At 46.1% G+C, this 21,631-nt stretch overlaps 1 protein-coding gene across 4 annotated transcripts in view; it reads right to left on the reverse strand.

Moving 5' to 3' along the window:
* Positions 1-12,522: 12,522 nt before the first annotated feature.
* Positions 12,523-21,631, reverse strand: part of CLASP1 (cytoplasmic linker associated protein 1) — a 173,397-nt gene continuing 164,288 nt past the window's right edge. For all 4 annotated transcript variants that reach the window (XM_057430127.1, XM_057430126.1, XM_057430125.1 and 1 more), the window contains 3 exons: positions 17,468-17,674; positions 14,620-14,736; positions 12,523-12,842 (listed from right to left, as the gene is read on the reverse strand). In XM_057430127.1, coding sequence (XP_057286110.1) covers positions 12,756-12,842; positions 14,620-14,736; positions 17,468-17,674 — 411 coding nt within the window. In that variant the 3' untranslated portion in view covers positions 12,523-12,755. The remainder of the gene's footprint in view (positions 12,843-14,619; positions 14,737-17,467; positions 17,675-21,631) is intronic.

Below are 21,631 nucleotides of genomic sequence, written 5' to 3' on the forward strand. Positions count from 1 at the left end.
CTGAGTGGATCCTGCAGGGTATGGAACAGCTTGCAGCAGGGAGAGGTGGCACAGAGCTAGGGAGTACCCAGGGGACACTGCAGCTGTCTCTTCTCACCCTGTACTCTGCAGCTCTTCTCAAGCCCTCTGGTAAATGTATGTTGTGACAGATCTTCAAGGGTAATGTCCTCCAGTCAAGACAGTGCCACTACAGTGTGACCACCAAAAAGCCCATGAAACGTTCTGTCCTTCAAATGCCAGTACCCTTTTGGTTGGTGTCTTTGATTTTAGAGGCTGATAGAGCCCAGGAATTTATACTTCACTCTCAAATACTTTTTTTTTAAAGCAGAGGGCATTGCCAGCCCAAGAAATACAATCTTATCCTAAAGCCTTGAGAAATTCAGTGGCTGTTTGCGTCTTCCTCTGCTCAAAAGAAGCAGCTCTTGGTCAAGGGCAGCCAGTGCTAAGAGGCGTTGATAAGAGGACCACATCCCCCACTGCTGAAAATGATCCAACTGCTGTAAGTGGATCAGGCTCTGTATTTTGTTAAACAACAAAACACACAGCCTGGTGAAAGGCATCATGCAGGGAGACCTCCCTGCCCATCTCTAGGTGTCCTTGGCTACAAGGTTGGTGGAGACCTCAATTCAGGCTGTAAAGCCTGCGTGCTGACTTCAGTCCCAAGGGCATTGCTTCACACAGGTGGGGACCATCAGTTGCGCTATCCATCTCAGGGCCAATCTCCCTTGGAGAGCCAAAGGGAAGACAAAAAAGCTCCCCCCGGCAAAGGCACCTTCTGCGGCATTCATGAGATGGGGCAAATCTGGGACATTAAAAAAAAAACCCTGATACAAACAGAGGTGAAGAGATGGTTGGATATCACTTAAATGTGTTCTAGCAGTGGAGGAAGCCCCTGTCTGACAATGCATTTTACCTCCCTGCAGATATATAATAGCTGTTGAGAGATCCTGGAAATACAGGGCAACAGTGGTCACTTGCCATCCCTTAGACAACAGGGGCCTTGAAGGAAGATGTGCTCTGTGTCTTCAAAAGACTTCCCAGCAGTCAGAAATGCTTTTCTTATTTCGGGTTTTTGGATGCAAGGTGGGCATGGTCTTCTCCAGAAGGGACCTTGCTAGTGCACCATCCCATGTCTTTGGTTTCCCCACCTGCACAGCCAGGGTAACTGGACTGCTGGGCTGTCCCCAGAGGAGCACTGGGAAGATGGATTGGTTAATATTTGCTTAGTACTCTGGAGATAACACTATATAACTCTAATTACATTTTATGCTCTCATGTGATAAGGATGTCATCTTGGATTAGTGGGGATTAGTTGTTAATGCCATTCCTGTACATTCCAGACCGCTCCAGGGCTTTGATTTCTGCTGAGAAGGTTTTTCACTCTGCTTTCAAATCAGCAAGGTCTTCTTAGTTGTGTTAATCAAGGCAATCAAAGACTTTAGGTGGATGAAAACAACACTTGTTGGATACCTGGATATGCCTTCAGCCAAGCAGGGGTGTGTGCTCAGTGAATGCTGGTGTGAACTCAGTGAAACTCTTGCTTTGGCTGCCCTAAACCTTTGACAGGGCCAGGGGAAGGACACTGAGTGTGTCCCTTTCCTGTAGTGGGGCTCCAAACACACCACTGAGTTGTTAAGTACAAATCTAAGTTAATGTTTAGTGCTTGCCCAAAACATGGTGATTGCCGAATGCCAAAGGAAATGGAGTGAGAAGCCACATGCCAATAACAATTGCAGGGCAAAACGCTACTGGGAGAATATCCCCACATCCCAGCAGCACTGCTCTCAAGGGAGTGCTCCAATCTGCAGCAAGTCCCAGTGCAGTTGAGAGAGGAATCTGGCTCCTGCACTGCATAGTGAGAACCAAACTCCGGGACTTTGCTCTTCTAAACCTATTGCTCTGAAATTTTCATCCCTTCACCACAGTGACCCTGACCATGCTCAAAGGACTGCCTGGAGAGCCAAAGCACTGTCCTCTGCTTGCAGAGCTATTAGGGATTGAGCTTCTGGGGATCCCTTTCCAGTGCTCCCACTTGCTCTGAGCATTGGCTCACCTCTGGAATTCAGCCACTAACTTGAAAGGAAAAGGGCTGTCCTGTCCCCACCTCCCGCTAGCATGGGTTTGTCTCAAAGGAAAACCTGGATCCATCGCCTGTTGCTGAACACCCAGGATCAGCCAGCAGTAGGACCCAGGTTCCTTTCAGCAGGAAGGGAAGGATATCAGCACTTGGCTGTCAGTTCCCAGCTGATGTTCAGTTCCGCAGCTTCAGTTCACTGGCATGTGAAATTCAGTGGAAAGAACAACATCCAGGCACTTCTCAAGCTGTTATTAAACTTCCAGAGACAGATCCCACCATGGTCATTTAGTGGGGAACATCTGTAGCCAGGTATAAACCAGGGAGCTGCAAGAAGAAGTGGTGGGAACTCGTGAACAACCAGCAGAAAGCAGAAGTCTTGCAAACATCCCTAAATTGTGAAACCGATATTCACCCTGCACAGCGATCGCCAGGGACTCTTGTCAGAACCGGTTGGCACCATCTACCAAAATCATAGAATCATAGAGTAGTTTGAGTTGTTAGGAACCTTAAAGATCATCCAGTTCCAACTCCCCTGCTATGGGCAGGAGCATCTTCCACTAGACCAGATGGAAAATCCTGGGAGGAGATGGTCTTCCCCACAGCTAAAGCTGGGGGCAGAGGCTGAATCCTGAACTTGCTGCAGCAGCAGCCTCAATACGCAACCGGGTGGAGAGATGCTCCCAGAGCAAAGTAGCTCCCCACTGCTGTAGATGATAAAGGTTTTGGAAGTGGTCTTGGAGAATGCCAAAATCCCAGCGTCAGTGAAGCCAGGCACTGCCCTGGGTCCAGCTGTGGTCAAACAGCTTGCTCCATGGCTCAGTGTTCTGGGCAGGGTCAAACAACCCTTCAGCACAGCTCCTGCCACCCCAGCTGTGGGGTGATGCTTCCCTCCAAGCCTGCAGGAGCAGACAGATGCTCGCTGGCTGTGGGAAATCAGCTGGACAAGAAAAGGAAGCACAGACATTGCTTTTGCAGTTCATATGCCAATGGGAATGGGCAGCTGCGAGGCTAAACCGTGCACGAAGGACAGGCCAGGCTGGACAGGGCCTTAAGCAACCTGGTCTAGTGTGAGATGTCCCATGGCAGGGGGGTTGGAACTAGATGTTCTTAAGGTACTTTTCAATCTGAATGATGTTATGATTCTAAGTCCATGTCCTCCAAGCAGGGCAGCCTGTCATTCACACATGTCATTTTGGGGATGGATTGCTCTGTACTTTTCACAATGAATGATAAATGAGAATGTATTTGTTATATTTACTTTTTCTTCACTGTGTCTGAGCAAAAGCTGTCCAGAAACACATGAAGAGGCTCCCAGGAGCATCCATGACAGCGCTGAAAGGGCACAGCTGAGCGAGGAAGAGGGTCGCCAAACCTTCAGCCTCAGCTCTGGGGTGCCCATGAGGGCTCAGACAAGCACAGTGCAGTCTGAGCCTGCCCAGGAACCAAGCTGAGCTGGGCTGGCGCTGCTTCTCCAGGGTCAGTGGGGTGCAAAAGCAGCTGAGGCTCTCTGCTTACCTGGGTCAGCTCTACTGGGCCACGCTTCTCTCCCCTCTCTTCTCCTGTTTGTTTTTAATCAGGGTGGGTTACAGAAGGACTGACAGGCACTGTGTTTCACCGGGCAGGACTTGGCTGCTCTCCTCCCTCTCCCAGCAGTATCTGCAGTCACGGTGCAGGTACCTCCTTGCAGGAAAAAGCAGGATGAAACTGGCCGGGAGTGGAAAGAAGTGGCAAGCAGATTAGAAACCCAGCTCCTATTTATAGACCGGCAGTGGAGAAACTTGCCCCTGTGACAGGGACAGCTCTTTAACCCTTTCAGCCCCGAGCACCAACCTGCCCAGAGATGCTGAACCAGCCCCAGCCTGTGCTGTGAGGGAAGCATTTTGGCACAGGGGAAGCAGGAAAGACCCTGTGCTGGGGACACCCATGGAGGGGGCAGGAGGCAGGTCCAGGCACAATGGACCTTATGGGTGTTATTCAGTGGAGAGGGGGATGGGGTTATGGGTCTAAAGGAGTTGGGTCATCTAGGTAAGGAAGAGAATTTCCCAGTGTCCTGCTGCATGGCAGCCAGAGCAAGCCAAAAATATTTCCCCTAATAGGGAGGAGATGAACATATTTTAGTGCCAACTCCAGTGTTTCCAGCCTCTTTTGTGACACCTGAGCTTCAGCACGCTTGAAGGTAATAGGGGCCATCACTTTGAGGACCACTGCATATCCACTGGCCATGAGTGGCTGCTGATGCTCACAGAGGGCAGCTGCATCCCATAGAAGTGGACTGTGGCCTCTGCACCCTGCTGCTCCACACCATGATCACCCCAGAGCAAGTCAGCAGGAGATCAGCCAGACATCATCACCAGCTCCCTGCCTGTTGAATTCACAGTGATTTGCTAAAACTTCTAGTGTTTCTAAGGAGAAGTCATGCAAGCACCAAAACCCGTAGAGTTCACATTGCAAGAGCCCTGTACATCCAACATCTGGAACCAGGAGCTGAGTGGAGTATGGGATGAGTCCCAGCAAGAGGCAATCAGCACATCTTTATGTCCAGGAGCATACTTGTGCCACCTTCCTGAAGCTCTCCTTTGACTACTCTTGCCATACAGTCATTAAATACAGAAATTGGGTGATTCCATGATTCTGTAAAAGGTGCCATAGCTGCTTAGCTGAGAGCTGGGGTTCAGTACCTGGCCAGCAACTGCTGCCCATAATGGAGATTGCTGTGAGAGAAGCTGCTGTGTGCTGGACACGCACAGGCTGTCCTGTGTCACCAGCAACACAACTCCTGCACCAGGAGGCAGACAGTGAGGTGTATGTCTTCAGTCCATTCACTCCATTTCACCTCCTGCAGCTCCCGAGGCTGAGTAGCTCCCCAAGGCTGTGTGGCTCCCCTTCTTCCTGCATGGGGACAGCAGCACAAACATGAAGCTGGGTCCAGGCAGGTTTCCTTGCAACTCTCCATCATTTAATAACCAAACCTTCCCCCCTAAATCCCTTCAGCCATAGGCCTCAGCCATTTGCTACTTCAACCATGGAGAGACTTTCCAGCTGTTCTCTCACTTACTTGTGTCAATAGCTATTTTTACAAGATTGCTTTTCTTTACTTCTTAATTGATCTAAATCCTTTCCCTTAGCTTTCTTGTTAAAGGTGGATTTAAAGAGAAGGACTTCATTATCCCGACCATTTTTAAGTCATTATGAATTTCATCCCTCTCCTCATTAATTACTCATTACCCCTCAGCTCTGGAGTGCTGCTCTGTACCTGACGTGTTTGCAAGCAGCTTCCCTGGCACCCTGTAATCCCCCCGGCCCTGTATTAGCTCGGTCTGGTTTACACTGCCTTTCCCCTCCGCCGCTTGCTCCCCCGTCTCCTTCACTCCCAGGCGAGCTCTTGCCTGTTCATTGCACCCAAGTGTCTGTTTCCTGCTGAGCCCTCCAGCCTCAGCCCCAGGTCCCTCGGAGAGCTGAAGCCCTTGTGACCGCTGTCTCCATGTATTGTGCCTGACTCAATGGACAGTGGACTCATTCCTGCTGACCCCTGTGCTGGGCAGCAAGGAGGGTTGCTGGCTCCTGGCTGGCACTCGAGTTTAGATAGAAATAGCCCTTTTTTGGAAAGCAGTGGCAGTGTTTCAGTACCTGCCAAGTTATGAGAAAGCAACATGGAAAGCAGAGCAATGTTGCATAAAGGCCTTGGGTTTAACGGGCCAGTATTTCCCAAGCCTTTGGCTGCAGTCAGATCTCCAGGGAGAACCTGAAACATGTAAGCATCTCCTGTGCTGCAGCTGCAGTGGTCCAGGAGAGCACAGCAACTGCAGTGGTGTAATCATCTTTCCATGCACGCATGCATGCTGCCCTGGCAGGGAAGAGCTGTGTGCTGCTGACCCTGATACTGAAACAACCTTCTCCAGCCCGTTTTACACACATATATCAGTTATAACCCCATATTATCTGCCAATGGATCTGTGACTGGTGATCGCAACAAGCAATGGTTGTTTTCTAGTCCTAAACACAGAACCACCCCTCCCTCCCCACCTGATGCTCAGGTTGACTTCCATGCCCATGTTGCCCCAGCAGCTTCCCCAAAGCCTTGCGGAGTGTTTTTTCCCTACCACAGTAGAGGATGGAGATTTATGGTCTGTCATTGACTCCTCAAGATCAGTATTACTTGCATTTCTGATCTAAGTCTCCTCCTAGCAGGCTCCTGCCAGGGCTGAGACTCACTCACTGGTGAGGGCCCTTTCATGGATGTCTATGAAAGGGCAAAGTAGGAAAAATGTGTTGGGTTGATGAAGAGAGGAGTGTGTGAGATTTGCTCAGGGAGGGTAAACGAGGGTTGCACAAGCAAGCAATTGGGTTGCACAATCAGAAGCAGTGGAATTATTTAACTTCAGAAGTTACCACTGATCAGCTGAGCTGCACTTTCTCAGGGGTCTTAAGCCAAAACATCTTGTTTTTTAACTGGAGCCAAAAGGAAGACAAGGCATCTGGTGCAGGAGTGCAACTGTGCTGACATGCACTGAGCTCCTTGGTGCATCCCTCATGGGAGAGAAGGGGTCGCAAAATAATGAGGGGGATTGCAAAGTGTTGGCCTGTAAAGAAACTGCCAGCAGTCCAGACCCTCCAGGACTGATAAATTAATTGAGAATGGGCTGCAAGTGCTTAGAGCAGGCCTTCATACTTGCCAGGAATCCGCTACCTTTAATTGCTGGCAGCAAGTCCAGTATTCCATCATAGGGAGAGCCTGGCAAGACTGTCTCAGCCAGCAATTACAGCCATTCCCCATTCTCCATGTGTGAAGCAATCATGTGGTTTAGGACAACAAGGGACTTCATGACAAAGGAGCTACAAGGGACAGATACTTTAAGGTGGTTCAATAAACAAACACTCCCTTGTCAACACACTGCAGCTGCAGCCCTAAAGGACACACCAAAATCTATAGAATTATAGAATTGTTTAGGTTGGAAAAGACCATTAAGATCGAGTCCAGCTATTAATCTGGCACTGCCAAGTCCACTATTAACCCACACTCCTAAGCACCACATCTACGTGTCTTTTAAATACCTCCAGGGATGGTGACTCAGCCACTACCTGGGCGGCCTGCTCCAATGCTTGGCAACCCTTCTGGCGAAGATGTTTTTCCTAATAGCCAATCTAAACCTCCCCTTGGTTCAACTTGAGGCCATTTCCTCTTGCCCTATCACTCGTTACCTGGGAGAAGAGACCAGCCCCCGGTTTCAGGTTGTTGTAGAGTGAGGTCTCCCCTGAGCCTCATTTTCTCCAGTTCCCTCAGCCACTCCTCATAAGCCTTGTGCTGTAGACCTTTAACCAGCTTTGTTGCCCTTCTTTGAACACACTCCAGCATCTCAATGTCTTTCTTGTAGCGAGGGGCACAAATCTGAACACAACCAAGAGAACATTTGCCCAAGCCACAAGCAGCCAGTCTCTCCAGGAGAACGTGGTGGGAAATGGTGTCAAAGGCTTTACTAAAGTCTAAAGGTAGACAATATCCACAGCCTTTCCCTCATCCAGTAAGGAGGTCACCTTGTCATACAAGGTGATCAGGTCAGTCAATCAGGACCTGCTTTTCCTAAACCAATGCTGACTGGGCTTGACAGCCTGGTTGTCCTGTACATGTATGATGGCACTCAGGATGATCTGCTCCATAACCTTTCCTTGCACTAAGGTCAGACTGACAGGCCTGTAGTTCCCCACATCCTCCTTCCAGCCCTTCTTGTAGATGAGCATCACATTCGGTAACTTCCAGTCAACTGGGACCTCCCCAGTTAGCCAGAACTGCTGGTAAATGATTGAAACTGTCTCAGTGAGCACTTCCACCAGCTCCCTCACTACCTTTGGATCAATCCCATCCAGCCCTGTAGACCTGTGTGTGTCTAAGTGGTGTACCAGGTTGCTGACCATTTCTCCTTGGACCATGGGAGCTTCATTCTGCTCCCTGTCCCTGTCTTCCAGCTTGTGGCGCTGGGTACCCTAACCACAAGTGGTCTTTTTATAGAAAATTGAGGTAAAGAAAGAATCAAGTACTTCATCCTTTTTCTCATGCTTTGGCACTATGTTTCCCTCCACATCCAATAGGAGAGTCTCCTTAGCCCATCTTTTATTGCTAATGTATTATTACATTCTAAAATTATAGAAACATTTTTAATTACCTTTTACAGCAGTAGACAGATTAAATTCTGGTCAGGCTTTGGCCCTTCTAATTTTCTCCCTACAGCATCTTTGTAGTCCTCCTGAGTTGCTTGCCCCTTCTTCCAAAGGCCATAAATGCTCCCAAGAATCCTCTCAAATCCTGATTTTCAAAAAGCCTTTAAAAACTGACAGCAAAAGACCAGCACCCCAAAAGATCAGCTGCCTCCTGGCCTCACTGCCACTCACAGACTGGTGCCTGTAGGAAACAGCCCACCAAACCACCTCCAAGACAGAAAAACACAGCTGCCAGGGCAGGAATAAGAGCAGATCCTTTGTAAGCAAAGGCTGTTGGGGTAAGGAGCTGTGTTGGATAATGAACCTTTACTACTTTACTACTAATTTCTCCCCCACAAAAGAAACCCAACTCCTTCTAGGGCAAACTCAAAAGGTTTTATTTTTTTTTTTCTTAGCAAATTCTATCACGTAAATGTTAACAAAAACCATCTGTACAATTGCCATGATACACTCAAAAGTGAAACAAATAAGATATAAATACAGATATGGATGTAACATGACAAAAGCGGAAAAAATAGAAAAAAATACATGCGCATGAACACGGTGCCAACAAAGTCATTTCTCGTGGCTGGCGTTTTTCAGAGCAGGTTTTTACTTCCCATTTAAAACATTGTTAGCAATGTCCTGCTGCATTCTACAAAGGTCTATTTTTTCTGTCCCTTAATATGTAATATTATGCTTGATAAATAAAGGGGTGGGGAGAAAAGTTTTTGATGACAAAGATGCGAGTTACATTACTTATACAGGTTATTGGTAAGCTAGTAATAAGCAATAAAAAAAGACAGTCTCATATTGTATTGTAATCCAGGCAAGCACACATAGTGTACCTTAAGAAAGCCACATGCCTCGGTATTTCTGCACTACATGAGAACTACAGTACGTAGACCTGTGGGGCGGATGGATCTGGTATTTGCCCATGCCCACGGAGCACTGGTGCAGCCAATGGCAGAAAAAACATCCACATCCGAGATTTCGGCAACCTTGCAGCCAGGAGCCACTGTCTGCTGAGAGTTTTCTCCCATTCAGACTTCTAGAGCATGGTGGGCAAAGAAAATTCACTATTTTTTTTCTTTTCTTTTTTTTTTTCTTTTTTTTAAGATACGAAAAATTGAAGCCCTGCATAATGGGCAGCAAGGAAAACAAAAGTCAGCTGCAGTAGATGCCTACTGCCAGGAGAACATGAACACAAGCTTCACCGGTGCGGTGAGGCACTGCCAGCATGCAGATCTTTCTCTGCAAGCGTGCATGGACACTGTGATTTGTAGCCAGAGAGACCTTTATGCTTGCTGAAGAGAAAACAAAATGATTGTACATCTTGTTGAAGTCAGAACACTGGAGATCAGAGAGGTGACATTCAGAGCTAGCCCTTTGAGTACTTCAAAGGAAACACAAAAAAATTAATCGGGTCATGTTCAACATACTAAACAACCTTACTATGTACATTATACGCAATGATTTATAAATACCTAAGCAGAATGCTCTCTACTGTATACAGGTATAACATACTTCTAGAGTACTCAAAGGATGAACAATCCTTGACTGACTCACGTAACAAAATTAAGTAGCACATTAAAGAGCATCCACTGACAAACAGAACCGAATCTGATTTAGAAAGTAAGGCCTGGTTCTACCATTTGCAGTCCCGAGTGTGCCAGTAGTATTGGAAAACACAGGTCACTGGAGCAGCAGCCAGTTGCATGTATCTTGTCAAGGATGAGCTGTTAACTCCTACCACAGTGTCAGCACATGCACCAGCGTCATTTCAGGGACGATACAGTGTGTTCGCTCTCAGTGCATACTAACAGGATTTGATAAAATACATAAAAACATTTGAGAAGGAATTCAATTCCTGGAGATTTACTACAGTGTGCCATTAAAAACAATAATAAAGAAACAGCAAACGGTGATGGACCAAGCTCCATTACAGCTGGGAGGGACTAATCTCCATCTGGTCAGCTATGCTGACCTTCTGAACCACAGATCTGGAACAGAAGACGCTGAACTGAGATGAGGAGAAGGAGAGGCATAAATACTAAGCAGTCAAAGTACAAATTAAAAAAAAATAAAAAGAAAATCAAAACCAAACCAAACAACAAAAAAAAAACAAACCCACCACTAAAAATTCACACAAGACAGCTAACTGCTGCCAACAAGTCAGCTGAGTATTTCCTCAAAAGGGAAAATAAATTTGTGTTAAACGACAATAATCTGAATCATTCAAAAATTAAAAAGAATAATATTCTAATAAGCATACTGAAAGATGTTGAAAAGAAATGGTCCACGGAAAGGAAGACACCAACCATGGAGCAGCCGATCCTCCCTCTGATGAGGATGGCTTTTCTGAGCCTGTGGGAAAGACCCTGGGGAAATCCCACCCACCAAGATCTCACCTTTCTCCTGCTATGGCATTACGCTTGGGGAAAGCTGAGGGAACTAACCCTGCAGCCTGCAAAAGCCTGGACATATCCTAACAAACGTGGGAGCAGGTCACCTCCTCTGTTCTCACATCAGCAGGGAAAAGGACCAACAAGCTTAGCAGCCCAATCTCGCACAGTTCCCACCAGCCCCCAGTCCTTCCTGAGCCGAGGACTGGGAAGGGAGCTGGCACCAAGCATCACCTCCCAGCTCCTTGAGGCCAGGGGTTAGACACACAGGGATGAACTGACAGGAAGGGAGAACAATGTGGCTTTACCCTCCTCACTGCACTCCCCTGCTGCAGTAGACTTTCACGTTCTCAGTACACTACCAAGGCATCCCTTCAGCTCCCCAAAGCAGAAATGGAGGGGCTGGAGAGAGACCAAGGCACTGAGAATAGCCAGGGAGCACTCATCCATCAGCACAGCTGCAGCTATAAGCTGCAGGTCCACCATCCTCTTGCACTGCTGGCACTGCCGGCAAAAAGCCAGTTCCAATCCACTGTATGTTTGGGGTGGGCATGCCCATCAGCCAGGATCCAGCTCAGGGCCAAACACAGCACTAGCATCCTCCTCCTGCTTCCCCAGTTACAGGCAGAGGCATGGGAGCTCACCATTTCCAAATGGAGAAATGTTCCCTTTGGGAAATCTTGTGCTGTGGGGTATTTGGTGCTGCTGGTTTGGCTCTGACCTGGTCTGTGTCATGAGGCTGCAAAAGGATTTGCGCTGTGGTACCCTTATCCAGAGCACCCTGTTGACAGTAGTGCCCAGCAAGGGCTCTCCACACCCCTCCAAAATACAGAGCACCCAGCAGGGCTGTGCGTGGTGCTGGCCAGGAAGAAGGAAGTTTCTAAAGGCAGCTAACAGCACTGCAGGCTTTTCAGGCACAGGAGGAGAGATGTGGCAGGCAACCAGCATTGTCCCAGCTGGCTCAGCAGGTGCTTCCACGGGGTCTTTTTGTTCCGTTTCAGACACCCTTTCTGACCTCTATGGTGAACATTTTGCCAAAGCATAAAGGAGTTGTGGGGATAAAGCCGTTCACCACCCACTGCCAGTGGGTCAGGTCAGAGCAGCAGATCAGCCCTTCAACACTATATACTTCAAAAATGCAGCTAGCCTCACAAGGCAGCACTGAGACACAGCCCTGCGAGCCCCACTGCCCACCCATGGGTACCCTCAGTACCTAATCCAACACTCACCCACCCAACTCCAGTGTCCCGTTCGCAGGCCATCAGTCCCAGAACTGGGTCTCAGGTTCCCTTTGTGGAGTGACAAGTAACCTGGAGAGTCTTTTGAGCATATGAAAGAGCCAAATGGGTTAGGAGGGGAGAAATATTTACAGAGTCAATGAAAGGAGCAAGAGCCCAGCTGTTCTGCATAGCACAGCTGGCTGGAGAGCAGTTAAAGAGAAATTAGCCTATCAAAGGTCAGTCAGAAGAACTATGTACAAAATCTCAGATGTTTAAAAAGAACCTACTTTTTCATTATGCACTTGATATCTCCCAGTATTAAAGCATCCAAGGCTGGAATCACAACCACATCTGCAAAGATCTCCCTGCAGACAGCTCTGCACATTAGGTAAGATGCAGCAGGGAGTACAGAACAGGACCACAAAACTTGTAAGAAGAAGAGAACCTAGCCAGAGCGGCTGATGGGAGAGAACAGGTAACTAGCACACAGAAACTAAAACTGGGTATGAACTAAACCAACAAGATTTGTTTGACTTTTATGCATATCCAGGTTTCTGAACTCAGTTTTGGAATGCTAACCTAAACATATTTCTGAGATTTCAGCAGGCTATACAAATATGTTTAAGTATGGCTTTCTGTTGTTCACTTTTAATGAAGACTGCAACACAGACCTTGCTTCCTTTACATTCAATACCAGTAAGATTCTACATAAAAGCTTTTAAGGAACTAAAATACTGATTGCAATAAATATCTGCATGGCCTCCTTGAGCTGATGAAGTACGCCAGTGAAGAGTAGCAGAAAGGTCTCTGAGAGGCACCGTTGATTGCTTCTAAGTCTACACATATGTCCACATATCTCCATTAACTGTGCGTTGAAACATCTGAAGAGGAACTGCTGTTGCTGTTGGTGGTCTGGGCCCTCTTTATGTACAAGTTTAGTAGCTTCATCTGAAAGAAACAAACAAACATGAGGAGAAGATGCCAGGAAAAACAGGTGGACAAAAGTCAACCGCAAATCCTAAAACTCGGATTCTGTGGTGAACTGAGTTTTGAGTGTACTGACGCTGGGCTCTCTGGAGAAAATCAGAAGCAAAGCTCAGTGTATTTCAGGACAGACAGAGGCAGGAAGTTATGCCTAGTTCCACTGAAGTTAGAGATTTCACGGGATTCAGAAAATCCTATTGCATTTCACTTAGCAGCCATCAGTTCACAGACTTCAATCCTGCAGCCTGCTCTGGGTGAGCAGGAATCCCACAGAGGTCAGTAGGGCTGCAGGCAGATCCCACAGTGATCCAAGAGCCACGGTCCCTTCTAGGAAGCACCCTGAACTTTCCATACTTTATAAAATGGTCATTTTCAATGACATTTAAATATCTTCACTAACTTGGTACATCTAGTGACACTGCAGCTGTCATGACTATATACCTCCTCTGCATGGGCTTGTTTTCTTTTCCTGCCTTACCACCTTAGCTCCAGATCCTGCAATGACTCACACACACATTTAACTTTAAACACACAGGCAGTCTGCATAAACCCAGAAGAATTACTCACATGTTTATAGTTAGTTATGTGGTGGAGTAAGTCCATGGCACCTAGGATACTGGGATAATAAAGTCTCTACAACATTTTATAGAGGGATTTCCCGACTGCCCAAATATAATGAGGTAAACCTCAGCACTCATAGCTATCTGTTTCCAGAGCAATTTGGAGGCACAAGTAATTTGTTTAAGGACAAGGCAACTCAATTCAGAAATAAAATCCAAGTCTCATGTTGTTTTGGCCTATGCCACACTTCCTGTGCCACTATCCATGAAAGAAATTATTGTTTCAAAATAACATAACAAAGCCCTCTAAACTAAGCATACCTATTCACATGCAGAGATCTATTTCCGAAACAAAAATGCAGAATTGTTTGTAAAATTGCATAGAAATCTTGGTTATGATGACTTCAAACAGGAGAAGAAATCTTGTGATGGCTTCCTGAACAGCTCTGAAAACCAGACACTGCCTGCTTCTACATGAAATGCCAGCTCTTGTCTGAAGGCCAGAGCTGAACTAAGGAGTTGGTTATCACCTGCAGCATCAGACCAGAGCTTCAGTTTTGCTGTTAACCTGACTCTAGGGCACAAAGTCCTCTGAAGGGCCACTTAAACTTACTGGTGTCCCAGAAGGGATACTGCCATGCTATTAAATGAGGTGTTACCTGCATTTCTACCAGCCAAACCACAACCTGCTGCTGAGAGAACCTGCTCTCCCACCCATCCCAGCCATGCATTCCCACCACTCTTCGCACTGGGTTACCCACACAGCCACAGAACAGGCTGAAAGCTAATTAATTTGGATTGCAGAACTGATTTTCAGCCAGAGCAGCCAGCTGAACCAACTCACTGCAGAGACACCCCTGGATGCAGCACCCAAGGGGCAAGTTAAACATGGCTGTAAGTGGAAAGGACCTCTCAGTGGCAGCTTGCAGTTACACAGGATCAAATGCATCATGAAACCCATACCTGTACCCCATCAAAATTTTCTTAGTGGGATTGCAAATGCTCACACTGCTGAGCAGGTGCTGTGCTGTTCTAGTAGTGTTTGGTAGGGTGAGATACGATTTAACATAGTACAAGGAGCTTGACCCAGAACTACTGTGATGCCACTGGTCTCGCTGCTAGTAGCGCAAGCCATTCAGCTAACTATAATCAAGAGCCCAGAGATGCGTTTACTCTCCTACCTTGCTTCCTGTGAGTTGTGCGAGATGAGGTTTCAGTTCTTCTCCAATTACTGAATAAATTGCCACTAGGCAAAATACACTAGCTTTACGGACACTGCTCTCTGTATTATCATAACCCTGTGAAACAAGGAAAAAAGGTCAGAAGTCAAACAGCACTCACCAACACCCTTTCAGAGCAGTATGCTAAAGAGCTGATGTACACTCTGTAAATGTGCCTGACCTAACAGAGCAACAGAAAAAGCTCTGCTTAATGTAAGAGTTTGCAACCTGAATACTCAAAGAGCGAGAGAATACAATCACATCCTATTTGTTCCTGATAATACAGATTATTACTATCATGTAAAAATTAATGTTGCAGCATTGAGCAACAACAGTTTCCCCAACACGTGCTTAGGACTCCATCAAACATACACACTCCTGTGTCCAGTTCAGATAACCATACACTATCCTAGATGGTCAGGACTTCTTGGAGGGGAGCGCTTGTGCTCCCAGCTTGCCTTCAGAAAAGCCTTAAACACTGTGCTTCACACTGAACTGCCACTGTAACCTGAAGCTTTCTGATTACTTATCAGGTAATACCAGACAATAACATGTTGAGAGACCCCTGTAGGTGTACCAGATCTCTAGCAACTCCAGAAGAACTCAAGCTAGCCACCAGGTCACTTAGCAGTTGGTGACATCAGTCCTGTACTCAGGCAGTGATTCATCAGTAAGCAGCCACGCCATGAGAAATGAAGACATCATTTCAGCCTAAGGGACACTGGCTCCTCCAGATGCAGGGTGACCTCTGCTGGGAAAGCCAGGAGGAGGAATGCAGCACAGCTGAGGCTTATAGCTGCAGGGCCAAAATACAGTGTGAAATGACAGTCTGCAATCCCAATGAGCTCTGAGCTAGGAAAGCATGCGATCTAGATGAGCTGAGAGAAACACCAAGCTATTGAGGACAGCGGCGGAAAAAAAGCTGAGCCCAGGCTTACAGCAGAGGAACACCCACTAAGACACAACCCACTGCTGGAAGGAGAGCTGAGATGCAGGACACAGTCTGATGGATCCCAACCCAAAGGCTTCCTGAGATGATCAGATGCCTCTGCTTGACCTTAAGTTTCCCTGTGGGCCTGGAATTTTGTTTATGTATCCATCCCAAATTACTCCCATGAGGGCAGGGACACCTGTGCGGTGCTGAGGCCTGAGGGCTGCATCTTGGTGGGACCTGGGTTTATAGAGCCTGCCCTGTATGCACCAATGGGACCATCACCCCACCTCTCCATTTGCCAACTTGCTTGCAAGGCAGTGCTTCTTTTCCCAGAATTTAATAATACAGCCCAACAGTTAGAGCATTCACTCAGGACATTATACGGGCTCAAAGCTGTGTCCAGCCTGAGGGTATTAAGATGCAGCACACGGGAGACTGCCTCACAGACTACTATTCCATGGGCTCTGAGGGAGCCAGAGCTCTGCACTGGGACCAGGGCAAGCACCATGACACCCCCAGCTAAGTCCTGTTCCTGCATGGAGATCCCCAGCAGTTCACTGGAATCAGGAAGATCCCACTCCAAGATGCTGAGCTTCATGCTTGTGCTCATATTGGTGCTGTCTGATGCCTGCCTCTTCACCATTCTACCAGTAGCCTTGGCATGGTAAAGAAGCACACTGGTGGTTCCCAACGTACACAGTCCTTCAGCTAGGATCCCAAAATACTTCCCAAATATGAGGAGTAGAATCCTTCTATCACTACGAATTTCTAAGGTGAGGAAGTATCTATGCTCTGAAACAAGATCCATTTTAAGACATGGAAGCAATTTAATAAACAAATATAACTGCATTTTTAAAGGCTTGCTGTTCCCAAACTTTTCTAGTGCACTGAAGTTCCACTGTTCAGATTGTTGTCTCCAACAATTACGGCTAAAATCTTTTCACAACAAAAGCTTAGATCAATACAGAATTGTCTGCTTCCCAGAAGCTGAAATTTAAGAAAAGAATTGCAAGAGCTGACACCACAAAGTTGAGACGAACCCTAGGATGCAGAAGGGGAATATCTGACTTCGCTCTTGTCCTAACTTTTTATGCTCACAGCGAGGAGGGCTTCTTTGCCCCAGTTCTTTACTGAAGTCTTACCCACCCAAACATGTCTCCCCTTTCACAATGACTGATCTGTTCCTGCCACAATCTCTCTCCAGTAAACACATACACATTGTCTCTCATCTCTCACTGTTGCCTCCCCTTATTTCCTTCTTGTTTGCAGCCTCATCCCAGCCACTGGCACTGCTGGCTGCTTGTGCAGAGGAACAGAAGACAACATTCCTACAGCCAATGCTGAAAGCTAAATTTGCTTTGTAAGACCAAGCCTTAACGCTGGCAAAAACACAGCTCCCCACCCAGCCTGAGAGGCTTATGAAAGAGGCTGAATGAAGTCAGCAAGCAGTTCAGTCCTGATTTTGGAAAGAAGAAAGGACCAGCCTGCCTGCTGGGATTCAAATTCAAGAGCAAAGTACGATCAGAACACAGAACAGCTCAGCAGAAATAAAGGAGACTACAAGATATATTGCTTGGGATGTAGTGAGACAACATAAGATGTGGCTGACTCCTACATTCAAATTTATTATGTGGCTACTGATGGCTTATTTAGGAGTCAGGCCAAGGCTTCTAATTGTGGAACATAAACAGAAGAAACTGAATCTTCTTTTTCTTAACATTAAAAACTCAAATATAAAAAATTAAAGGGATTAAAACTTTAATTTAACAAAATCTAGCCCCAAAGGGCCCATCCATTCTCTCTGAGGTCACAGACCTCACAAATTACTCAGTGCTGGTTTGTGCTCAGGAGCATTTGTGACACGGGATACCGTACCTGTAATAACCCAGGAATGATATCAGGAAGGAGCTGATGCAATGATTCCTTTGAAATCCTCTCAATTACTTTCGTCTGCATTTTGATGGCAGCTAAATTAATTGGATAATCTGCAGTCTGAATGATGGGGCAAAGCACCTTGATGCATTGCTCAGGGTGGATGGAACTTGCCAGTGTGGAAGCAGCTTCTTCAGCAGCTCTGACGACCTAGAATGAAAGCAGAGCCAAACCTTACATTAACGAGGTCCCACTTCACAACCTATTAAGTGTACTAGGAATGACTGCCAGGAAATGCATAGAGATGGTCATTAACATATCCACAGGAGGCTCTATTGAGAGGTGACTGACAACTCACATCCTTCACCTCCAGTGACATCTTTATTCCAGCCAGTGTTAGGAAGTCCATCCTGTCTAATGTAACTGTATCAAAGTTGGGCCTACTTTGAAAGAGTAATCCGCCACCCAAGATAGACAAGCATTCCCATCACAGGAAAAGTGAGAGGATGACATCTCTCCAGCCACTGTGAAAAGAACCTAAACCTACCAGTTCAGACAATACAAAATTTATCTCTTAAATGTTATAACGAATAACACCATTGCACCTTTTAGTATGGATCTCACCTGCTAAGTGCCTGGTGTCCAAACTGAGAGACCCATGTCTACACAAATGTGTCCTGACCTTTTGCAGCTAAGCAAATGCTGTAATCAAAACCAGGCTACAGACACAGTTAGGCCTTAGGCTGTCCTTGACTAGGAAGCTGTGCTCTCAGCACATTTAACCCATTAAGGCAGCACTGGGATCACTATAAAACAGGAAGCATAAGTGGAACAGTGATAGCATGCACTTTCTGCAACTGGCCCACACTGTATGGCAGTCATGCAAAACAAGGGAGATCCTAAATCTAATTCTATTCTTACTCTGAGAGAAGGCAAATTCACAACTTTCACACTCTTCCGCAGTGGGCAGGACAGCTGCTGAAGAGGCAAGACCCAATCCTGGTCTCTCCTCCCATGATAAAAAAAAACCAAAAACAACAGGATAGGAAGTCAGGTTTTCTTTTTCAAAGTGTCTACGCTAACTGCCAGGCAACAAAATAAAGCTTCCCCCTTGGCTGCACTCTTCCTGGACACAAATCACATACTTTTTCCTCCCCGTGTTCTTGTTTCAGTACAAAAGATGGAGGATGGTTTTGCTGAATCTCTTCTCACTCCTCACTTCTCAGGGCTTATTTTTAAGGAAGCATAAATCTTGAGGGGACAGAAATGCTCCAGTGGGCAGAATTACATCCAACACCTCAACTCTAAGAAGAAAGATGCATTCACAAATCCTCATGCTTAGGATCTCCCTGTTAGCCCCAGGCAGTCTTTGAGCCCAGGAGCATTAATAAGCCTTTCAAGGCAGTCCCTTTTTTCCAATTGTGCAGGAAGATCAGATGCCAGCACAACTTCTCTAACTCACCTAAGCTGAACTACCTGGGGTTGTCTGAAGTCAATACTTTGAAACCCGCACTAGGAAAACAGCAAAACAAGCAAACAAATCAAACCACAGGTCTCCTATCACTTAGACTGAAGCCATAGCAGATTCTCCTCCTTCCCCTCTTCCAACACCATGTCATGGTTATCAGACTCAGGAATTTTTATTTGACTGAAGCAACCCATGGACAGATGTGGCTCTAGCAAAGCCTCAAATGAAGGCAAGCTTCCATTATTTTTAAGTAACTACTGTGGAGTATCTGGAGGTTTATCTCAGCCTTTACTGAGACAAGAATGTCTCCCTGCCTGGACTAAAAACATTTTCCAGAAACGTTTAACTGATTTTTAAGGTAGCAATAACTTACAGACCAGAAGAGATCATCTCGATCTACAAAGCCTGCTTTACCTACAGTCTTAGTATCACAGCCACATCACTACCAATCATCCTCCACTGACTGAGAGCTACGTCCCTGAAACAGGGATCTCCACAAGATATTTGTACACCCAAGAAGTAATAAAACTTGATTCACTTAGCTGTTGGCATCCTCTAAAGCCAACTCAACAGTGAACAAGACCTCAGGTACTTCACATGCTACAAAAACTGCATGTAGGCAAAGTACAGGCAGGATGGTAAAGCAGACCTGAGACCATGACTGCTTCTTTATCAGTGCCCTATTTACAGAAGAAAAGTTGTCAAACTGTTCCATCTACTTCAGGCCTTTCTCAGCATTTAATTATATTATTAAAACATACACCAAAAAGAATGGCGATCCACAATGTGGTATTTAAAAAAAAAAAAAAATCATCCTGAAAGATCTGTGAATGAATTAACCAAGCAGAGAGGAATGTTTCTTTTTCCCAGTTCCAGCGAGTTTTCTCTTCCAGATATTTTTTTGCTAATTCCTTTTCAATTTCACACATGAGAAGCATGAAGGTTAAAAGTTTTCCATGTAAGCTAGCTTAGAAGCAAGCACTATGTGATTTCATTGGGAAACACCCAGGTATTTAAGGGAAACCTAATGCCATGCTTTGGTACCACAGCATTGAATTGCTGGAGTGGATGAAGTCAGGAGCTCCCAGGAGGTCTCTCCTTTAAAGGAATTCACTTCTTGGCACTGCAGCTTTTGATGTCTGCTTTCCCAGTGCTGAAACACTGCTACCATCAAACTTTCCACAAACAATGCGGTGGACTTACAGAGAGCCCAGATATCCTGTAATCAGTTTAACAACATACACAAGAAAATCACTAGCTAAAAAAACCCAGCTATGTGAACACAGGCCTTTGGGGATTTTTGCTGTGCAACAACTCCAAATACTGCAGTAAACATTTTCAGACACCTTCAGAAATAAAAGCTTGCACTTTTATATTTTTTTAAACTTTAAATTCTACTGGTATCCTACTTGATACGAAAGCAACAATATTTTAGTATGCACCTACAGCCAGATTCTGATCTCAAATACACTATTGTAAACTCTAAACAGTACAGGAGTAGATAAAACTGTCAATGAGTATTTCTATCTGGGTTTCAGCTCCACATCCTGTTTGCACACAGTTTACCATACTTGTTAATTTGCAGGTATGAAGCAAGTGCAGGAGACAAAACCTTTTTTTTAAAGCTTATTAACAGATCCCAAGCACAAGGGTTAGAATACAGCTGTGATTTTTCACAAAAAAAGTGAGGGTCCAAACAGCAACAAAGATCATACATATTTTGCACATCATAAGGTCAGAAAAAAAAGCTGTGAAGGTGCAGAATTTATTGATGTCCCTGCAAGTCCTCCTTTCAGCAAAGCTACCCATTTCCAGCAAGAATCTGGCCACATTTACTCAGCGTTTGGGTTATTTCACACCACTTCTCCCCTGAAATGCCTTGCCCCTGAATACAGAAGGATGTATTACACGTGTCCAGTAAGCTGCCTGCTGATACTAGCTTGTAAATGTGACAGCACCAGGGAGGCTTCCAAGCCTTCCAAGAGCACATCTGGCAGGCAGCGCCTGCATCTAAGACACACTTCAGCAAAACCCTTAAGCATATGTTTAATAACATGCTGAAGTGTCACTGACATCAATGGGATTCAAGCATGTGCTTACATGCTTGCTTGAATCAGAGCCTCTGCAGGTAACCAGCTCCTGGCTCCCTTGGAAAGGGCTGACAAGGGACATAGTGTAGGAAGGGGTATGGCAACACCAGTTTAGAATGAGCTGAAAAGACAAGCCCATCCCTGCTGGCACAGAAAGCCAAATGCCACTATTCTGGAATGCAAGCACTGAGCCACCGAGACCGACTCTGCATCCCATGAAGGAAAGAATGTCTCTGAATACTTACATAGCACACTCAGAAGTCCCACTCACCTGGTAATGCCAGAGAAATCAGCAGCATTCCCACACAGAGGGAAGTACATTATCAAAAGACACAAACTGCCAGGTCATATGGCAACAAGAACACACAATTATAGCAGAGTTTGTGAAGCTGTGAAGCACAACGCTTGTATCTCACAAATTATACATACCATACAATATTTAATCAGGGCTTTAACCTGACCAGCAGAGTGAAACAATCTTAAAAGGACTGGGGAAAAATGAGCAAACAGCATCAAGCAACAGGTCTTCCTCCCAACTTTAGAAGCAAGATTAACAAATACACACTGGAAAGCGACAGGAATGGCTCGTACACACCACAAGAAACCCAT

The sequence above is a fragment of the Pezoporus wallicus genome, unplaced genomic scaffold, assembly GCF_028554395.1.
Source record: "Pezoporus wallicus isolate ANWC-B61680 ecotype Strahan unplaced genomic scaffold, APGP_CSIRO_Pwel_v1 contig_5261, whole genome shotgun sequence".
Taxonomy (NCBI): domain Eukaryota; kingdom Metazoa; phylum Chordata; class Aves; order Psittaciformes; family Psittacidae; genus Pezoporus; species Pezoporus wallicus.